General features: G+C 33.7%; 2 protein-coding genes across 2 annotated transcripts; both read right to left on the reverse strand.

Moving 5' to 3' along the window:
* Positions 1–8,477: 8,477 nt before the first annotated feature.
* Positions 8,478–13,021, reverse strand: LOC145164359 (uncharacterized). The gene is made up of 7 exons (XM_079083079.1): positions 12,895–13,021; positions 12,323–12,383; positions 11,878–11,899; positions 11,638–11,775; positions 10,392–10,401; positions 9,272–10,298; positions 8,478–9,114 (listed from the first exon to the last, which is right to left on the reverse strand). Exons 1-7 carry the CDS (start codon positions 13,019–13,021, stop codon positions 8,478–8,480), a joined length of 2,022 nt encoding a protein of 673 aa, XP_078939205.1.
* Positions 13,022–13,132: 111 nt separating this feature from the next.
* On the reverse strand, positions 13,133–14,338 carry LOC145164360 (uncharacterized). Its single transcript, XM_079083080.1, has one exon. It carries the CDS (start codon positions 14,336–14,338, stop codon positions 13,133–13,135), a length of 1,206 nt encoding a protein of 401 aa, XP_078939206.1.
* Positions 14,339–23,462: the final 9,124 nt, after the last annotated feature.

Below are 23,462 nucleotides of genomic sequence, written 5' to 3' on the forward strand. Positions count from 1 at the left end.
AATGTTGAACACGGGTGGATGCACTGCGATCAAGCCGGGACCTTCCCCTTCGAACCGGAAGTACTTGAAACATAAACTTAAACTATAAGAAAAATCTTACTGAGTTTCCTCAAAATACCACATATGATACATATAATGGGCCTCACCCGACATCTATCGGGTCTCACCGGACATTAGTCCCCGCCTAGTATGATCTGTTAGTAACATGCGATGGGCCCCACCCAACACATTCATCAGGGCTCGCCTGGCATCGGGCCCTGCCTATTATACATACAAACAAATACATTACATGCAAGAGTCACAAAGACATCTAGAATCCTAATAAAAGTAATCAATGGGCCATTATTGGTGCCTTTGACCAGCCAAACACTGTGAGAAGACTCACCTCAATCTGACGATAAGCAAACACATGCAAGCTACAGCTACAATGGCTCCTCACACTAAACACATTCGAACCAACCCAAATCACTATTTAGGGTAACAATCCGCAAGTAAAAGTCCAATTCATAATCCATCTCAGAAAGAGTAAAAGACCCTTTTACCCTTCCAAATCTAGGCCCAACAAGTCATGGCCCACATTGGCCCAACCTAACCCCTAGGCCCAAAATGGCCCAACCTAACCCCATCGCCCAAAATGGCCGAAAAGGATTTCAGGTGAGTACTTTGTGCGTACCACCTTTACGCCCATCGTACTAGGCTACGATCGAGAGCAAAATCAGGCCAAGCCCGTTACTCCCCGTGTACGCCTCAGAAGCTCAGAATCAACTTTTAAGCACTTAATGCTTTAGACCAAAAAGTTAAACTCATATATCTTGTTCTTAGGAATGTCTTAAATAATAAAGTCGTCAACTTGATGCCTTTGCATGGCTCAAAGAGGCCCAAAACTAATTTCTAACCTTCTAACTCCATATTATAAACATCAACTCTTTCATGGTTGAGTTAAAGCCATCAAGGTGTTATTTTCGTTAACAAGGGACCTCAAAACATCAAGAAATGTTTACCCAAACTTTTGAAGTAGCTCTTACTCATATGAATCAACCCATGTGACCAAAACAAGCCAAAAACCATAACTAGCCTAGATCTAAACAAAGAAACACCAAGATTGAGACTTTATACCTTCTAGAAGATGATGAAGGTGAATATATTCTAGATCCACAAGCTTCAAGCCAAACAATACACCTTTAATAAGCTCCTTTTTCTTCAAAATGCACTAAAATCACTCAAAGGCTCAAGAATCACTCCAATATGGGCTAGGGTTTCGAGGAAAGTTGCTTAGAGGATGGAGCCTAAGGATAAGGTCAGCCTCAAGGGAGTTAATGAGGTTTTATAAGGTCCAAAACCCAAAAATTATGGTTTGCCCCTTACTCGAGTACGTCCTGCGTACTTTAGGTATGCCCAACGTACTAGGGGAAAACACCGTGTCCAGGTTTCAACAAGGTACGTCCCACATACCTTAATTACGCCCAGCATAATAGGCCATAATGCAAAAATAATAAACACTTAGAATTTTAAGGAATTTACCTGGGAACCGGGCATTACAATTCTCCTCCACTTGAATCAGACTTCGTCCTAAAGTCCGCTGACGCAAATAACTCTGGGTAATGCTCTTGCATCTCATCATCGGGCTCCAACGTCTACTCTAAACCCTTCCGGTGCTGCCATTGCACCTTTATTAGTCCCACAACCTTGTTTCGCAAAGTATTTGTCTTATTGTCTAGGATCGCAATTGGTATCTCTATGTAATTTAGGCACTCATCCACTTGGATATCCTCCAAAGGAACCACTGTGGAATCATCAACCAAGCACTTCCGTAGCTGAGAGACGTGAAAACAGTTGTGAATATGAATGAGCTCCTCGGGTATCTCTAAACGATAGGCAACCCTGCCCATCCGAGCAATAAACCTGAAAGAACCAATATATCTGGGGCCCAGCTTGCCCCGCTTCTTGAACCAGATGACACATTTCCAAGGTAACACTTTCAGGAGTACCATATCCCCAACCTGGAATTCCAAATCTGACCGATGTCTATCAGCATAACATTTTTGTCGGCTGTACGTAGTCTACAATCTCCCGTGCACTTGTTGGATCAACTAAGTAGCCCGGAGCACCACCTCCGTGCTACCCATAACTCGCTGACTGACCTCACCTCAACAAATCGGGGTCCGACACTTCCTTTCGTAAAGCATCTCAAAAGGAGGTCGATCAATACTGGCGTTGTAGATGTTGTTTTCAGAAACCTCAGTCAATGGGAGACACGTATCCCAACTACAACCAAAATCCAGCACACGTGTTCGTAGCATATCTTTCAAGGTCTGGATAGTCCGCTAGCTCTGACCATCGTTCTGCGGATGAACAGTTATGCTGAAGTGCAATCGAGTACCACACTCCTCATAGAACCTCTTCCAAAACCTGGAAATGAACCGAACATCCTGATCTGAAATTTCCTAATACAGTCTTTTAAGTGTTTTAGGGACTAAAACCATGAAAATTTCCAAATTTTAAACCTTCTTTGTAAGTTGAAAATTTTTTGGACTCTATCAATAGTTTGTATTTTTATTATTATTTTTTTTTGTAAAATCCTTAGGCGTCAAGTATGTAGTTTTGTCAAAACTATATGTTACATTGTAGCTATTATTTTAACGAAAAGATCATTTATGCTCAGCATATGATATGATTCAAGTCTCTCCTTGAAGACTATGTTAAAAAAGATGGCCAAGTAGTCACCTATGAAGACAACGAAAAGGTCAAACAAAACTACAAAAGGATTCAGTACAATCAATTTGTTCATACATTGTAAATTTTTTACATGTAGGTTTGCCCAATAAATTTATCTGAAGTATTCAAAACGTATCATTTATGACCGGTACGTAATTAAATGTTTATCGTTTCCGATGACTTCAACCAATAAATATTTTAGGGTAATAAAGTTTTGTTGTTGTAAATATTTAGTCATTTTTTTTACATATTTAACCAATAAACTCATATATTTGTATCAAATTTATATAAAAAATGTGACCTTCATTGCATTGAGAAAAAAGATCGTGAAAGTTAGCTCTCATTCCATGTGAATCCTGAATAGACCGTCAGCGGCTCAATTATCTCTTTCCAATTTGTAAAGAGTAAAAATGGTAGCACAAACATTTTTACAAATTATTTTTTACAAAATTACTATTTGTTTACAATTTGAAAAGTAAAAAAAAAAAATGCAACTTTAAATATATGAAAAAGAATAATTAATAAAGTTAGAAATCATTTGTGAAAACAAATTACACAAGACACTACTTTCTGTAAGCATAAAATATTAAAAAATACATAAAAAGAAAATATTTGGGAAAAGTTGCATGTTAATGTAATAATGTGTGTAGTTGGTGTTATAAAAACAGTTAAGTTGAATTAGTTTGTTTGCTAAATTTAACAATTACTCTATGTTTACATGTCAAAAATTTATAAATAAATGATTAAATGTATTTAATTGTAAAAGTATTACACTTGATGGTGTAGTCATATTTTATTTTTTATTTTCTTCGTGTCACCCTAACGGTCATTTATTTTTCACTCATTCTTCCTATTGGAAAAAAAGGAAATGATCACATTTCATTTCCCTCACTTTAGTTTTCTTATTTTACTTAATTTAAAATACTATAATATAATAAATAAATAAAATTAAGAAATTGGTTAACAAAAACAAAATTAATTAAAATATAAATATTTCATTACGTAAAAAAGACTACATAATTTAAACTAGATGGTTATCCCCCGCTACACGGGGGCCTGAAGGTTTCATTTTTAGCATCTGTGTTATTTTTATCGCTTCTGAAATAAATAATATTTATTTGACTGCGTTTGAACATGTATGGCAGTTCTGTTGGAGCATCATGCAACAGATTCTGTCTGGAACTGTTGATGGTGGTGTACGTCGTTTGGACATCTGGCAGTTCTGTTGGAGCATCATGCAGCAGATTCTGTCTGGAACTGTTGATGGTGGTGTACGTTGTTTGGACATCTGCCAAGGACAGCTTCATCGTTTCAAGCTGATCGATGAGTTTCTACAAGACGGTATCCATGATGTTTGTTTGCGTTTTTGTAGACGAATTAGTTGGTTTCTAGTCTGGTTTTATAAGTGATTATTGTGGTTGTTGAATGGTATTAATTTTGCTAATTTAATTCTTCTGCTGAGAAGTGGTAGATAGGGTGGCTATGAGGTTTGCTTGACTGATTTGGTAGATAGAATTGTTGACCTTGGATTTGGTAATTAATTTGATGACTACTGTTTGGTGGTTGGATGTGATCAAGTGAATCTAGTATAATTGAAGTGGTAATTTATGTAAGTTTATAAGTATTGATCATAAATATTCTTTTTCTTATGCAGTGTGTTTGGTGGAATATATGTATCAGCATTTAATTGCGTAATGATAATGGTTGTTACCGTAATATATTATTAATTAATGGATAATTTAAACGGATTATTTATTTAAATCGATATGTGTGTATTCATGTTTTGGGTAATGGCTACCGTGCATGTTATTACGTAGGTGGTGCGTTAATTCATAGAAGGAAAGAAACTGTTATATAGATTATATTTGTTTAGTTTTATTATTCTTTGCATATGTATGTTCGACAGGGTTTTATACATTTAAAGAATGATGGATGGATCTGCATATTATCAGTGTTTTTCTTATGGAAACATCTATGAAATTTAGAAGAAGAGGATTGATACAAAGAGAAGTTATTTGTTATTGTTTACAGTCATAGGGGGTCATCATGATATGTTTATATTAGAAAAGATAGTGACAATTGTTCAAACACAAGGATCATGATGATATATTTATATTACAAAAGATAGTGATATTGGTCCAAACAAAAGATGCATTTTGCGGTGCTTGTCTATGATGTCTGCTGTTTGGCTGTCCGCTTTGCATTTTTTTCTTGGTGTAGATTCTGTTAGACATGAATTGAAAATTGTTAGTATTTTTTTTGGATTTTTGTTTTTGAATTTGATTTTGTTAGTGTGTGTTTACCTGTGGGATCGTAGGTGAGAGCACGTGCAACATGTTGAACAGGTGTTGATGGCTCTGGTATTGTGTCACTTGGTTGCATTCTTGTCATTTGTGGTTGAGCTGGTGTTGCTGGCACAGATGTTTGAGCCCTGGTTGTTGGGTCTTCAATATCTGTTATTATGAAGCGTATATTGTCGGGAGTTGATGCTCTAAGCATTTGGATCGACATCTTTTTTGTTTGTTCTTTGTGGTTAGTGATGATAGGAGGTAGGGTGTTTCTTTTTATGTGTGGGTTGTTGGATATAAAGTTCTCAAGTGATGACTTTAACAGTTTCTGACATGATGTCTCGGATATCAGTGCTGATATCGTGTCCGTAGCATCAGTGATGGTTACTGTTAATTTGTACCTATGAATGGAAAATATTTGTAAAGACTTTTGTTAGAGAAGAATGATGCTTTATTTAACTCAAAAGATGCTTACATGTAAGTGGGCTTTTCGATTAGTCCATGTGCACTGCAGTACCAGCTTTCACCTCTTTTGAAGATGGGATCTTTGCATATTGGACATATTGGTTGGAACCAGTTATTTTGATAGTGAAATTCTTTGATTGAAGCCTGTACAATGAATGTTTTATCCTGTAGATATAAAAGAATTGGATGTGGATGTCTGAAGCGGATGTTATTTGTAAATAGAGATATTATTAAGATGATGTTACCAGAAGATCATATCTGTTTTTTGTCTTCATGTCATATAGGGTTAACGGTGTTCCTGATAGTGGTGGTGCTGGTCTTGAAGGTCCTGTAAATCTAATGTCATCTTCTTATTAGTATGGGAAGTTTACCATATGGAATATATGATTTGTTTGTAATTTATGACTCACGGATTAATGAGTGCTATTGTTTCTGGTATGTCCGGATTCACATAGATATGCGTAGCATGTGATGAACCATAGCGTAATACTCCTATAGAAAAGTGATTTGCAGATTGAATGCATGACATAACATCATATTACAATGATAAGACTGATATATACAGGGCTGTGTAGAAAAAAGTACCATTGTATATGGATGGTTTTAGGTTCGTGACCACAACAACCATTGTCGCAGGTGGAGGATGTAAGGAGTCGCAGTTGAATTTGTCTGGATTGGTTATACATTCTTTCCATAGATTGATTGCAAGTTCACTACCACTAATAAAATTGAAATTTTTTTTGGTGTTAGATAGGTATGAGAAAATCGATAACTGTCATATGCTTTTTAGTATGTATACCTTTCATCGGTTAGTATGAGCAACACAAATGATTCCCCGCCTGCTTTGGTACAGTCTCTGATCTTTGATAAGACGCCAATGTAATCTGTTTAGTAGTAAATGTAAATGTTTAAAAAACAGCTATGTAATCAGATTTGTCGGTATTATGATTACCTGGATAATATGGTGGTCTTTCTCCAAGGTCTATGAGATGTGATTTTGGTACGAACCGAAACCAGGTTTTAGGTATTGTTAATGTATCTGGAATTGGTTGTATGATGGATTTGAGGCCAACATCGATATAGAACTCATTTTGAAGGAATTTTTGATAGTTATCTAATTGAGGACAGCTATAATCTGATATGGTGTAACACTGTGAAACATGGAGGACAGACTCAATGTAGCTCTGATTTGTTCGCTGTCCAAGAATTTGTATGGCATCTGCCTGTAAAAAGAGATTGTTATACGATTTGATGAATGTAGTTTCTCAGTCATGCTGTTAATAGGTTGATATTAGATCTGTTTTTATTACAAAACAGGGATATTTATGATTTACAGATTATGGCATATTATATACGAATGTACCATTTCTTAAAGAGATGATTTTTTTAAAATAACAAATTGGGTGTTTTTATAAACATAAAAAAATTGTTATCAGTAATTTTATTGTAAGAACTTTTATTTGTACTTTCTGTAAATAATTTATTTTTTGTTAACAACATACTTTTTAATATTTGAAGAACATCAAACTATAAAATTTAGAACCTGATTTTGTTGTAATCTTTTTTGGTGACTACTTACAAATCTATCGACAGCAAGATACCAAGTCTCGTATTGCCGGACATCATGTTTCCATTTCCGTAGGATTCTAACTTGTAGCGGGCCTCCAATACCATCAGTCTTCAAGTCAGAGATGCTCGTCATGAGTTGTTTGCGTTTTCTAATGGAAAGAAATATGCGAAAATCAGTGTTATATTCGGAAAAGAATAAGAAATTCTATAGATATGTAATTTATGTGGAAGAAGTGAACAGCAAATATGATTTCAAAAAGTAGTAATGGTCTTTAGAAAAGGATTGCCGAAAAGTATGACAGGTTGTGATACTATAGACCTCTGTTGAAGTAAGTTTCTGCAGTAAATCTTTGAACACAACATTTTTGGTTTGATTCTCTTCCACTGTGTCATTTGTCTTTATTAGTATTTTTATGGAATCTGGTGATGTTGCTCGGGATATTGCTACATAAAGTTGTCTGTGTGCGAAGACGGGCTGTGACAAATACATTCCTATTCTACGCAGTGACTGTCCTTGACTCTTGTTGATAGTCATCACGTAACAAACTTTCACTGGAAACTGTTTTCGTGAAAACGTGAATGGCAAATCTGATGATTTGTATATGAATTTTATCCGTGGTATATATGTACGTTTTCCAATGCAAGTGCCGGTTATGATGGTTGCTTCGAGAACGTTTGGTAACAATTGGGAGACAATGAGTCGGGTACCGTTACATAAACCTTCCCTCTTATTTATGTTTCTTATCAACATTATTGGACAATGTATTTTAACTGTAAGCTCATGTGGTGGTATTCCTGGAAAGTTTAGTTGGTTTAGGTATTCAATTGGATACAAGCCTTCCATATCTGATGTGTGCTTGCCATTTGGTTCCATGATGTCTGTACTATTGTATGTCCTATTACTTGTTCTCACGATTTTTAAAATGTGGGTGTTTATTTCGTCGGCTGTCTCATTTGTAGGAGAAACTATTGCTCTTACTGAAAGGTCTGCAGCAGTGGGGTCGATAAGTATACCATCTCCATAAACAAAATCTATCAACGTCTGTAGAGAGTTTGGAGTGGCAGATATTAGGAGTGAAGATGGAATTTGTACCCAACTTGAATCACGTGGGTCATCGTTGTCTGGTACACCTATGACTCCATCTCCAATAGCTAGCAACCATCTTGCAAAGGCTGATGTGGACATTGAATTTTGGGTTGTTATGTCAGACGATTGTAGTCTCATGTTTGTATGTAAAATCCGAACTATGAAATATGGCCATAGGTATGAACTTGGTAAAGTTAGTGCAATGATTTCCGAACGCGTGCTTTTTGGTACAACAGGAAGAGTCTGGCGGAAATCACCACCAAGAAGCATCGATATCCCTCCAAACGGCTGCTGATCACAATCTAGCACATCTCTAAGTGAGCGGTCCAAAAATTCAAAGCACCTTCTGTCACTCATGGTGCTTCATCCCAAATAATGAGTGTTGTACGTTGCATAAGTTCGCCAAGGAAGGTGCGTTTTTTAATATCGCATGATTTTTTGTCTGTTAAGTCGATAGGTATCTTAAATCTTGAATGTGCAGTTGTTCCAGAAGGTAACAAAAGTGATGCAATTCCAGAAGCAGCAACAGCCAATACAATCTTTCCTATGGATCTGAAATAGGAAAGAATGGTTGTCCATAGGAATGTCTTGCCGGTACCCCCATGTCCATAAACAAACATCAGTATTTGTTTTTTGTTTTCTATGGAACTGACAACTGTGTTATAGACCGATCGTTGGTCACTGTTTAGTTTTGGCACCAGCTCATTGTGCTCTTTTAGTAGCCCTTCCTTGTCATAGCTCAATTCTTCCAGTAGAAGCCGATTTCGTAAAATACCAATGACGTCAGCTGAAGGAACAGGAAGGCTAAAGTCTCCCATTGATTTGGATGGAACAGCGGAACGGAGGATGTTATCTAAATCATGAAGCAACTGTTGTTCAATTATGTCAGCAGCTGAAGCAATATTCTTATCTGGTATTTGGAGTTTCAAGGTATGTAGATAGTCATCTTTCATCTTATCACATGCACTTTCCCATAGTAAACGTGGATTGCTGACCTCACAGAAAAGCAGTAGGTGGCAAAAAAGGGATCATAGTTGTGATGCGGTTGCCCAGATGGAAGCTTCTGTGAAACAGGTAAGCCATTCCATATCATCCCCTATCAATCCAAGTGCATTGCAAGCGGCCCGAAAGGTTGGGTAAACGGTACCTCGTACGGTACGCAAATCTTGAAACGATGTACATCCCTTTTGGTGACAGAGTAGCATCCGTAGGTAAAATAATTCCAGATGTAGGATGTACGAATACAAGCCGACCTACTGTTTTTGATGACTCATAAATTCTTCGGCTCCATGACTTAGATGACTTTTCCCATTTGTAAGATTTTGGATAATCTAGGTATGTCAAATCATGACCTTTTGCATCTCTTGCATTACTTTCAAACCACGCAAGTAGGGTGGTAATACTGTTGTTCGGATTTGATAGGACATCAGGTATTGTGTTTTCTCCATTGAACAGCAATTGTTGCATGTTTTCCTCATGTACAGATAGAATATGTACAGCTGGATGACGATGATGTATATGGAAGTCTAAAATCCGCCATGCTGCTTCGTGTAGGCATATGTAGCGCCCATCCAAAAAGTTATGTACCTCGTTTATAGCACATATATCTTCATTTTCGGATCTGTTATGGGTAGTAGTGGGTGGCGCTGCGGATGGCTGATTGGTTGATTCTGCCTTTTGGAGAGTGTATCTTATGCGATCAGCTCCTTTGGAAATATATTTAAACAGGTACTTAATCATCATATTCCAGCCACAGTATTCAACATTGATGTGTGCACGGAAACGGGAACAAAGCCTTTTATTGTAAGGGACGACATATCCATTGTCTACAACCTGTCCATATTGGGTAGTATGATGTGCATTTGCGCTACGTTTGTACCGTACATATCCCTCTCTGTCAAAGAATGTACTATCAACAAAGGGTCTAGGGAAATGTTTAGTACATTTACCATCTCTCATACATGGAGCCTTTTCATTAAGCGGTCCACACGGGCCCTGGATCATGCAGCTTGTTATCGTCTCGTACAATTCTGTCTCGTTAATTGGATCCGGCAACTCTGCTGTAATATATCTGTCAATATCAATTGGATCTTTTATTCTGTCTGAACTGTTTACCCAAAGTAAAGTATGACAATGCGGAAGACCTCTCTTCTGGAATTCAATAGTGTACAAATCTGTAATTATGAAGAATTTTCAAAATATTAACATTTAATATTTTTCTATTTCTAGATAAGTGTGTAAGCATACATTGAAGTTAATATCTGTACAGATATCAAACTGAAAACATATCACATTTAATGGAATATAGATAAAAAGAACAAATAATAATAATAAAAAATATTAAAAAGTAGACATCTTTCAGATAGATATGGAATCTAATGTAGACCAGTTATAGTATGGAGAGAAACATATGAGAGCATAAAGTAAAAGCTTTCATGACTGACAAATAACAGGAAGATTCTATCTCTACCAAATTATAACTAAAAAAACATTAAAAAACACACTTAAAAACAAACTGTAGTGAATATGTTAACAATCTGTTACCAAAATTCAAACACAAATGCTAGTACATATAGAAAGCTATATGAATCAAATAAAATATGGATACTGTGAACAGTCCCATACCATTATAACATGACATCTTAATGATTTCATGCTAAAAATAAAAGGGAGATACAAAATTAGCATATAAAAGATACCAATATATTAACAAACATTGAAAATTCAATTAAATATACTTTTGCCAAATAAGGGAACGAAATATTATATATTATGGAATGTAATAGATTCTGTTAGAAAAATAACAGATACAAAAAGTCAGAAACAGAGTGAAAAAAAATGGAAAAAAAAAACCAATAAAAACTGAAAATTATTATGTATGAATAAAGAAGGATATTTCGAATGTAATATAGCATGTGTAGGAAGATATGGAATGTAATGTATAGCTGTTATAATATGGCAAAAAAGTTACACTTAGAACTAAAGAAAATAAAATAAACAAAAAAGAGAAAAAAAAATAAAGAAAAAAATTAACTGTCAATCGTTACTTATGAATAAAGAGCAGTGTTTGTAAGCATCAACTGGTTTACTGCATTAAGTAAAGTATGTGTAAAATAAAATCTTCAAGAATCAGGACGAAACCATGTACCAGCATGAACTAAAACCTTTTATTGCAGTCAAATAACAGGAGGATTCAATATCTACGAAATCATAGCAAAAAAATATTATAAAACACACCTAAAGCAAACACTAAAAAGTATGTTAACCATTCGTTAGTGAAATTGAAAGACAAACAGTAACATATGTACAAAGGGGTACCTTTGGAAATGATCATTAATATGATTGATGTTTGCAAAGATATATAGCTGGATATGAATCGAATAAAATATGAATCATGTAACCATTGGAATACTGAAATCACATCACGTCTTAATGATTTCATGGTAACAATAACATTATATTTAAAATATATATATCAAACGAAGACAAAATGCAAAACATATATGCTTCAACCTCACCAAATGTTTTGTTCTGTTTTAGAAACCGAACAAACTCATCAACTTTGATGTTGAGGACTATAGCAGTGATACCTGGTTTACTGTGGACATCTTTTTGGATATGCGTATCCATGTACTCTGTTATTTCTGCCCACTTCACATTACATGTAAAACCGATAAACCATTGTGGATTGCCATAGACCCAATATATAGAAAGCAGATCAACAGGGAAATAATAGCAAAATTCAATTTATACCAAATTATAACAAAAAAAACCACTATAAACATAGTTGAAAACAAAGGGTAAAAAATGTAAAAATGTATATTAACAAACATATGTAAAAACAAATATCGAAGAATATGTTAACTATTTGTTACAAAATTGGAAATACAGATGGTAACATATCTACGAAGGGGTAGATTTGGAAATGATGATTAGTATTATTGATATCTACATAGACATATAGCCTACATGAATCAAGTAAGCTATGCATCATGTAACCAATGCAACAGTGTTATAATATGACATGATAACGATTTCATGATAAAAATCACATTATATTAAACACGTAGAAATCCATAAAAAGATGACAGGTACAAAACTGTGACAGACTGGAAAAAAAACTAAATAAATAAATAAATAAATAAAAACCAAAAACTATTATGTATGAATAAAAAGGGATGTTTTGAATCTAATATACCATTTACAGCCAGTTATGGAATGTAATGTATAGCTCTTATAGTATCTTACAAATGTGAGAGCTAAAAGCATAAAAAAAATGTAAATTATTACATATCAGTAAACAGCCGTGCTTGCAAAAAACTAAATAAATAAATAAGTAAATAAAAACCAAAAACTATTATCTATAAATAAAAAGGGATGTTTCAAATCTAATATACATATGAGTAAACAGCCGTGCTTGAAAGCATCTACTGATTCAGTACATTGACTAAAATGTGTGTTAAATGAAATCCTCATGAATAAGAATGAAACCATATGACAGCATAAAGTAAACATTTTTATCAGACGAAAATAACATGGAAATTGGATTTGTACCAAATGATAACGAAAAAACATTAACAAACATAGGTAAAAACAAATATTAAAAAATATATTAACCATTTGTTACAAAAATTGAAAGACAAATGGTAACATATCTACAAAGAGGTAGATTTGGAAAGTATTATTAGTATGATTGATTTTTGCAAAGACGTATAGCCTACATGAATCAAATAACCCATACATGAAAGGAATACAAAATTGAAAACATACATGCTTCAACCTCGCCAAATGTTTTGTCCTGTTTTAGAAACCGAACAAACTCATGAACCTTGATGTTGAACACTCTAGCAATGATATCTGCTCTGTTGTGCACATCTCTTTGCATATGTGTATCCATGTAGCGTGTTATTTCTGGCCATTTCACGTTACATGTAAAAGTAATAAAGTATTGTGGATTGCCATACACCCTACATATAGAAAGTGCGTCTTGATAATGACTATACATAAATCAGGGACCACCAGTAAATGATGCTGGTAAGAATACACGTTTGCCAACAACACTTGCCTCCCTGTGTCCCTTTGAAAGCGCATCATACAGGCCGCTAACATAATCAGACCGAAGATTAGATTGATGCTTAACAATGTAATTAAGACGACATTCTTCTATACATGTGTATGCATCAACCAAATATTGTTGGAAGAGCCGAGATGAGTTGACAATAGGAGACCAGATATGCTGACAGGCATGAATTTGATAGGCATAATACATATTAACGGTAAGATTTTGAGCTGTTGCATCAATCCTATTTCCAATTTTCAAACGGGGTGACCAACCTTCTTTACCATATGGAAACAAAAGCGGGTATTGTAATGGCATATAGCTTGGATGCAGCTTACTGATACGCTGAAGCCGACTCGATTGCAAATGGATAATGATGTCATATGTTGTAGAGATTGTGTCATCACCAGTTACTATACAACCCAAAGACCCAGGCGATGGCAAATCATACCTACGATCCGCAACATTGTTAAACACTCGCACCACATATGACTGTAAAGTACTTTCTTCTGCTATTTGTTTTGCAGTCTTGAAGGTGCGCACATATTCGTTATTAGCCCCTAAAAACTTGACCAGATACCTGACAATGTTACAATCCAAATCCCTCTTTGCAGGATGATCAAAAGGTTTCAATCTGTTCTCTACTTCGTTCCCAGTATCAAAGAGGTAAAGTTGCAGAAACCTGGGACCCTTTACAGGATCCGGACAGAGCGACCCAATCTTGTGGTTAATCTGACCAGATATCTTAAAAACATAAGGACCACGGTTATCATTCAAATCCTCATCTACGTTTGCCCCAAAAGAAGTCATAGAAAACATGCTATTATAAGCCCTAATATCCCTTAAAAAACCCGAATTTTGATACAGAGCAAGAAATTCGGTGGGAAACCTGGAAGGATAAGGAAGTACTACATCTCCACCTCTACAACAATGATTATATCTCGGATGATCAGCTGTAGATGCATTAACGACTCTCTCAATATACCAAAACAACGCACCGCAGAAGGCACAAACACACGTACAGTCACCACAGCCCATGTAGTCGGGAAGAACATATAATGGTTGTAAACATCGAGACCTGCGCCGACAGCTGACGGAGGGAGGAACAGACGACGAACCACCGTCGTCACCTCTCCGCTTGGACGGAACAACCATCACAAAATAAACGCACCACAGAGAAACAACAGCCGAAAGGAAAAACGACAGCAGAAGAAGAAAACAAAAAAGAACAGAAGAAGATTACCTCAAACAGAAAGCATGAGCGGTGGAGGAGGCTTCTGGATTGCCTGAGAAAGGGGTAATAAAGCAGATTCCATCCACTAACCCCGGTAAAACCCCGGTAAAGAGAAGAAACCTGATGAACAGTACCTGGGGTCAGGTACTATTCATAAGAAACAATTTTCATAATATATATATATATATATATATATATATATATATATATATATATATATATATATATATATATATATAATAAAAACATAGCATGAATTAAATGAAAATGAGCACAACTAAGCAATGATATTTTTTCCTAATGCTGACTTTCAACATTAAAATCATTTGTAGCCTTCGTCCGAAAGGTGGTTGATATTTTGTATAAAAAAATTCATATCGTTGAGACATTGTTTTTGTCATGTGCCTTTTGCTTTTATCACACGCTTTTTGTTTTTCTTCGCGTACGCACCTTTACTTTTTTGGGTTTTTTTTTTTAAATGTCAAACATTCATTGAAATCCAAGTTATAATGTTCGAAGCTTATTTCCTTTTTCTGGATTTTCTTTGTTTTGTTGAATCTCGATACATTTGAAGAAGACCGCTTTCTCTTTGTCCGTACCCATCAAGTGGAAAAATTCTTGTAACCCAAGCTCGTCATATTCATTTAAGTCTAACCAGACATGCACATCGTAAGAAGTTGTGTAACTAGTCGATGACGTTTTTCTTCTTTTTCCTGGAGTGGCTTCAACCTCTTTATCTTTCGTATATTTCCATTTCAAACTAAGTTTTAAAACTTTCCTAGAGTCATATTTGGATGGTCTTCCATTGTTTCCCTCGCGAAATAATTCATGCTTCTCTTGGAAAGCTTCTTCGTCACTTTGTCTATTTTTTCTTTGACTTTTTAGGTTGTTGTACAACCCATTAATCAATTTAACAGTCTTACTAATATCACGAAACTTTGTATTTCATTAGTGTTTATTATAGCAGTCACCATTACCCATATATTCGAGAAATTGTTCGGTAATGTGTAGCCAAAAAACATCAACTAGTTGTGCATTTCCTTGTTCTGCGTCCTTGGATATGTCGACCCACGCTTTTGTCAACACCAATTCTTCCATCAGAGTCCACCCGTAAGGGGTTTCCTTTGTTTTAGTGATACCATTTTCTTTCTTGTTCTCAAAGATGTCTTCGGGTGAGGGGCTTGACTTACCATTACGAAGTTGTCATCCGGCTCGTCGGGGGTATGGGTTGTGGCTCGTCAAAGGGTTGGATTTGTAGCACGAGATAGGGTTGGTTTTGCAGAATATGATCTATAAAGCCACAAAGTTGTTAAACGTGTTCAGCGTAATATTTGGCATAAACACGGGATAATATTGTTGAACGTTTTAATATTGAAATTGGAGGGGAAATAAATATGTGTTTACCTGGGGATGATATGGTGGTATTGAATCGAAATGAAAAATATTTCTAGCTGATATACTTGAACTAGCAACAAGTGATTTCTTCGACCGGATTTTAGGATGGAGTTGGTGGATTGTATTTTGTTGTAAGAATGAATAAAAAAGAGAAAAGATGGTATCTGAAATTAAATGTTAAGAATTGTTGATATTTATATAGTGATAAATTGTTTTAAAATATTATATATATATATATATATATATATATATATATATATATATATATATATATATATATATATATATATAACCAACAAATATTGTGTGAATGTGTCACCAATTATGGTCCAATAAATATAGAGTGGTAATTTTAGCATTTTACATATGATATATTTATTTGCTATCAATTAAATATGCTATATATTTGGAATGAATAAAATTTCCTTTTAAATATGTCAATCGTTTCCAAATTTTCATGATGGGATTCGTTATAATGATTGTAAAATAAATGAGAAGTCATTGTAATTTCTTTTTTATGAATCGCAAGTTGCAAATTGTGTCAAGAGAGTTTTTATCACTAAATAGTTTTTGCAATTACAATAGTGTGACGATTGGTTATTTGAAAAAAAATGGATATAAGGTAATTTCTTTTGTTTGGTTAAATTTAATGTAAATGTTTGTTTATTGTTTTTTATTTCATAAGAATTTATCAATAAATTATGAAATTATGGTTTTGATTTTGATGCATCGTGTTGTACGATAGCCATATTGGTAAATAGTGTCGTTCATATTAAGTTGTATATATATATAGTTTGAATTGGTTCTATGGATATTCTTAAAGAATTTGCAAATATAATATTTTAAACCATTCCAAAATGAAAAAGTATATAGTTTATACTCAATTGTAACTGTTGTACTTTTTTATTTTTACTATTGAATAATCATCGTATTTCCAAGTGTTGTATTTATTTTTACTATTTCAGCTAATGTTGGTTGTTTGAAGATGAATAGAGGTGATAAAAAAGATGAACATCGGGGAAGAATGTATGATTTTCGTATTTCAATTTGACTATTTGACAGAAATATTCTAAAGGAATATAATATAATTTTTTTTGTATATTCTTCAAGAATGTTGTATATATACAAATAATGTAGTATATATTACAACATATTCTTAAAGAATATATTATAGAAGGTTGTGTATATTCTTCAAAATTATATATATGTATTCATGTTTCATGTTATAAAAATGGTTGTTTTATGTTATAAGGATGATTCTTATTTCTATATTATATATTCTTGATTTGATTATATTGCAATATATTTTTATTAAAGAATGATATGTTAATGTCTAATATATAATATATGCACCTATATTCTTTTAAAATGTTAATTGTAAACAAAACTCTTTCAATGAAATCGTATTCTTTAAGAATGGAAGAATGAAAAAATGTGTTCATATTCTTTAAGAACGAAAGAATGAAAAAATGTGTTCATATATCTTAAATGACGTCTTATTTTGAAAAACAAAAAAAAAATATGATATTTGATTTGTTTTTTATTAATTAATTTTATTTAGTTTCCTAAAATATATGTATTTTTAATTTCTCTCTATCTTAATAAAATGTCATATTTTCCCTTATAATTAATTAAGTGCAATTATATAGTAATGCTAGTGCATGTTAATAACATGCACCCTAAAATCTCATTATTTTATTTTTTTAATCTAATGGTCAGGATTTGGTCACACATTCATACAATACTTATCATTCATACAATACTTATGATATATATATATATATATATATATATATATATATATATATATATATATATATATATATATATATATATATATATATATATATATATATATATATATATAGGAGAGGAGGAATTAGAGGAATTTTTCATTATATCATGTTTTAAAATTTGATATTACAAAATAAATAGAAATGACTTATGAACCAAAATTCATGTTGTCCCTGTAACGATGTTAGACTTTTCGCGAATCCATTCATTTAATTTGATTGAAAAGTTATAACCACTGAAATTGACATGTTTCGTGTACGGTATTTTGTTTTCTCTATTGTTTGTTATATAAATACCGATCGGTTAAATTATGGAGTATGTTTTATATCAAATATCATTAAATAAATGTCGTTGTACGTAGGGTTTGCATACAAGTTGTTTGAAAATGTTTAAAACATAATGAAGAAGCATGATTACAATGAACTCAATACCCAAAAAGCCGAAGTGTGATGAGTTGAAGGTATTGCGTAAAGGTTTCTAATACATGTGAAATCATGTTTTAGTAACATTTAAGCATACACTTCATAATTATATGAATTATTCATGTCCCATTTAATCATTAATGTCTTTTTTTTTATCTAAAAACAATTACTAACAATCTAAATTATGCATATAATAAATCGAAAGAGCTACTGAATCATATATTTATTATTGTGCTTTGTAATGTAGTAAATTAGTAGTATCCCTTGGATGTTGACATGTGTAGATGTTGATGATCACTATGATGATCATTCTCTATGCTGACTTTGAGCGCAAATATGAGTTCATGTTGATCTTAAAAATCACATGCACGACAAAATTGATATTTACGAAAAATCATATTTGATGATTTTAGCCTTATCGGTCATTCAATGTAATTGGAATTATTACGTGTGACAAATGAGAACTTTTAACATGATTTCATAATTACAAAGTGCATACCTATATATAAGACAAATTTTATCTCAAACATGACGATATTTGGGGGTTAAGGAGGTGACGACCTTTTACCAGGTTTGAGCAGTTCTCGAAAGCCGCTACATAATTTTGGACCTAAAGTGAACTGGTAAAGCTTGTTCAAATTGAAGTAACGTTGAAGAAACATTCGAGTTTTGTGTTTGGGCAGTTTTTCCAAATTGGCATGTCTAGATAGTTTTTTCAGAAACTATATATTTAAACTACAAAACAATTTTCATTGACATTATCCAGGTTTCAGATAGATGAGTAGATATACTTATATTTTGCTCATTTTAAACTCATTTACAAAATCTAACATTCCATATACTCTTCAGAAACCTACTTACTGTTTCGTGCCTAAAACTTTGAGTGTTCCTTATGTATTATTCCACATTAAATATCGTGTTAACCCCATCAGTAGGGAGAAATATCAGTATAGATAGTGAACTTATACGATCTATGAGAAATGCAAAATCTTGATTACCAAACTCCTGTTTTCACACCCTAACTTCTTAACAATGTTTAAAAAAAATGGTTTTATAAAAGCATATTGCACCAAAATTTAATAAACCATGAACAAGTATATGTGTAACATCATGCTAGTTAATCTATTCATAGGTTTTGGTTGATAAACCATGTAACGTCCCCCAAGTACATGAAAGGATGGTACTACACACCACCTAAACATCCTACATAGTATAGTGAGAAGACTCACCTCACGGTCGAGAAAACTAACACCACTGATCGCAACAGTAAAGGATTGTACTACACATCACCTAAATGAAAATCAAAGTTCAAACCTCAGTCTACTGACTAAAACCAACGAGTTGACCAAAAGTTAACCTGGTTAAAAGTCAACAATCAACGGTTAAAGTCGACCCTACAGACCACCATGCCATGGCAATATCATGGCCACGCCATGGTTTAGCTTAACATAAAAATATGATGGATCAAAATGGAGGTTAGAGTTTTGTTCTCTGCACTTAGAGGTGATGGAGGATGAGGGTGGGAAAAATCCTAGCCATTACATCCCTTTAAATAGGGACTAAGGCCCGAGATCTAGGATTTTGAACCCTAGCCACCACCGCACCGTGATTTGGTATGTACTTGACCCGACCCGGCATGGTCCATTTGGGTTGCACTTCACCGGCACAATTTATATGGATAGTCTTTTGAGAAATAGTATATTTATGATTTATATTAATATATTATAAGTTCTAATATATTAATATGGAATCATACTATTTAATTAGTATTGATCAAGAATTAATTTAGAATTAATTAAGTGATCAAAAAGAACTAATTAAATATGGACTCTTATATATATGGAATGGGCCAAGTTCATTTAGGTTGGGCTAAGCTTTCATGGATGGTCCATGGAGCTTTTAACCCATGGATCCTATGTAAATGAAAGGTCATGGGTATTAGGGTTTACATGGATGTAACCCTAATCCTCCATAATATATAAAGGGGTCCTTGGCTCACAAAATGGGCACAAGTGTGTGAAAATAAGAATGAGCCAATTTTAGTGTGCATACATATTCTCTCAAGTTCTTCCAAGGTGTTTTGGTGATTTGTGATTCCATTTGAGGCTTCCACACTATTGGGGCTAAGCTCTTAAAGCTTGAAGACATCAAGCTACATCAAAAGGTATGTCATAAAACTAGAACTTTGTAGTATAGGTGCTTCATAATATGCTAGTTAGGATGAAACCTTGGAATAATTAATATTTGCATGTATAATAGAGAAAACATAGATCCAAGGTTTATAGGGTTGCATGTACACCATAGGAGTGTTAGAATGCTCAAAACCAAACAGTGGTATCAGAGACATGGGTTGTTTTCTGTTATATTGATGCAAATGTTTTATTTTCAAGTTGAAAAAAAAGGAAAAAAAAACATGACGTTTGTCAAATTTTAAGATAATTACTTGTTTTGTGAAAAACGAATTATTTGTAAAATTTGAATCATTTGTTATATGAGTTGAATTAGGTCAAATTTAGTAAAAGATAAAATGATATGATTATTTTATTAGTTTTAAAATTTGATCTAAATGTTTTAAAGAGTTACATAATTTGTCATAAAATTTTGGAGTTCAAATTTTTTTTTTAAAGTTGTGATCTTAAGGGTTTTTGAAACTTCCATAAGTTATGGATATGAAAGTTTTTTTTAAAAAAAAAAAAAAAATTTGATTCAAAGTTTTTATGGAGTTACAAAATTTGGTGTTAATGTTTTAAAGAATTCCATAACTTGTTCTTAAGTTATGGAACATGGAAAGTTTCATCATAAAACACCATTAATTCCATAAGTTATGGAATCCAAAGGTTTTCAAGAATTACAAAACTTGCCCTCAAGTTTTGGAATTTGAGAAAAGTTTTTTATGAAAAAAAGAATTGAATTCTAAAACTCTTGGGTTCATAACTTAAACAATTAATTAAATGGTTTTAATTTTGAGTTTAATAATTGGAATTATGATGTTTTGTTGAATAGTTCAAATTAACTCTTATGGACTTTATTAATAGTTAATTAAAGCGTTTAATTAAAAGAGTATTATTAAATCCATAAATATATGGTTTGAGTTTAATTAAATTAAAAGTCTAGTTTAATTAATAGATTAAACCACCAAGTATTTTAAATGTCTAAAATACACTCTTATACTATTATAATATTAAAAGTTTAATATATTATATGTATAAGAGCAAGTCGTCTTACCATTAGTAGGTCTCATTCACGAAGCCGGTCTATAAGGGGGGTATAAGGTTACTGCCTATAAAATGGCAGTTTAATGGGTGTCCACTCTCACTCACCGCTTCCTTGACCGGTGGAGGGTCGTTAGCCGAATAGGTAGGACAAGGACTATAATTCTCCCTTCATTATAAGTATAATGATAAATACTAAGTAACTAAACACTTATAAATTCCCAATCTTAGTTACTTAGGAAAATGTGAATAAGGTGCTAATCCATGAAATTACACTTTGCACCTTGTTTAAGCTGTTAGTGGAGCGTGTGTGGTTAACCGGCACACTAACCTGGACTTAACAAGGTAGGCAAAGGGTAACTTAATGTTTATCATAGTATCGTTGGAGCGTGTGTGGTTAACCGGCACATCGATTGAGGGGTAAATATTAAGGGTACCAAGTATATTTGCATGATTACTTCACACCTTGTTTTGTAATCCTCGGCATCCCAGTCACAAAACCTGAAGGGCACACTCGAGATTGAAACATGCTATTGAAAAGTTCAATGAATCTCAAAAGAATCTAGGAGTTTCAAAACCAATTAAAACCTAATAATACATTTCGTTTATCTTGGTGGAAATTGGTGAATCGTCATTCACCTACCTTCAAATATTTTATAGCTTGGATTACGGCATCCCTCTTCCAAGTTATAAAATAGTTTGTTGGGTCCTAGCCTTAATATATCATATTGGGTGTTATATTAAGGACTTAAATCAACTTTACGTGAATTTCTCCCATTGTTGATGTCTGGTTTAGACAACAATGATCTTCCCAAACCAAGCTTTCCTAATGAATATGACTTCCCGAGTTTGGCTCATGGAAGTCATACTTCTCTTCCTCCACCTCCTCCAATTATTCTCCCTAACCCACAAGTTTAAGGTCACTCAAGCCCTAATGGCAAGCAAGGTCTATGTGTGATCACATCTTAGAGATGAAGTCACATATTGACAAGCCGGGAGAGTTGGGTGTCAAAGTCTTGAGAAAGTTGGATGTTCAATCACTTTCTAAGTCACATAGTGAGTTCCTTTGGGACTACTATGAAACAGACTATGACATGAACCTTAATGATCATATCTATTTGCTTGGTGCTGCTGAATCAGCAATGATTTGGAACGATAGTAAAGCAAATTTGATTAGAAGATCAACTTCCCAAAAACTTTATGGACAGTGACAATGGTGACACTGGAAATCCAGAAAAAGCATTCTCTTCCCAATGGAAAGGGATTGGCCATAGTCAACCTAGTTGACCAAATGGTAAAGAGAAAGGCTAAGTCTGAGATAGTCCTATTACCAAAGGGTCCATATGTTTATTTTGCCAAAGGAAGGGGCGTTGATTGCAAAGCTGCCAAATTTACCTAAGGATGTTAAAGTCAATAAGTTTGACTCTACATCAGGTAGAGCCCATTATCTAACTCTGTTAAGTTCTATTCTGAGATCCTCATTACATGATGTGAGTGGGTCACATGTTGATGTTTTAAGAATCAAAGAATAGAGAGAAATCTTAAAGGAAGTATATGCTGATTCTGATCGCGAAGGTGGATTTCGATCGCATCAGAATTTTGAGTAGTTGCTTAAGAAGTTATGATATATTGCTAAGGAATAGATAACAACAATTTTCCATGTGGATTGTAAGGATAAGTTTTTCCGCAAAGTTTTAAAATAAAAGAAAATTGTTTAATTTTATTTATTTGAAGTATCCTTACAATGGCATTTGTGGAAAATTGTTGCTTATATGATTCCACTGACAACAATATTGGAAAATGGATTTGATTCTTTCATTTGTGGTAGTGTCTAAATTTACCAAATCAGGAAAGTTCCTCATCACCCAAGTTTCAATTGGACCGAAACTTGGAATCATGCAAGTTAAATAGTATGATGAATGAGAACTTTCAAGCATTGGAAAATCAAGACTAATTACTTGTTCACATGGATGTGTGAGTCAAGTGAAGGACTAAAGGGATCGAGTACACATTCTTGTGCACTGGTCATGTCCACCACAAAGCTCGTTAAGACTATTTGATTTACTAAAGTTTAGTAAATATGGTTATACTTACAAGTTTAAGTATAATTCTGAAACATTGGAAAAGTCTCAATGTATGGCAGAACGAATGGGAAGAATCAAATTAGGCAGAAAGATAAAAGTTTCTCAAATCTGAAAAGATGGGAGAGTACTTTAGTATCA

The sequence above is a fragment of the Lactuca virosa genome, chromosome 3, assembly GCF_052849685.1.
Source record: "Lactuca virosa cultivar CGN04683 chromosome 3, Lactuca_virosa_CGN04683_v6, whole genome shotgun sequence".
NCBI lineage: Eukaryota > Viridiplantae > Streptophyta > Magnoliopsida > Asterales > Asteraceae > Lactuca > Lactuca virosa.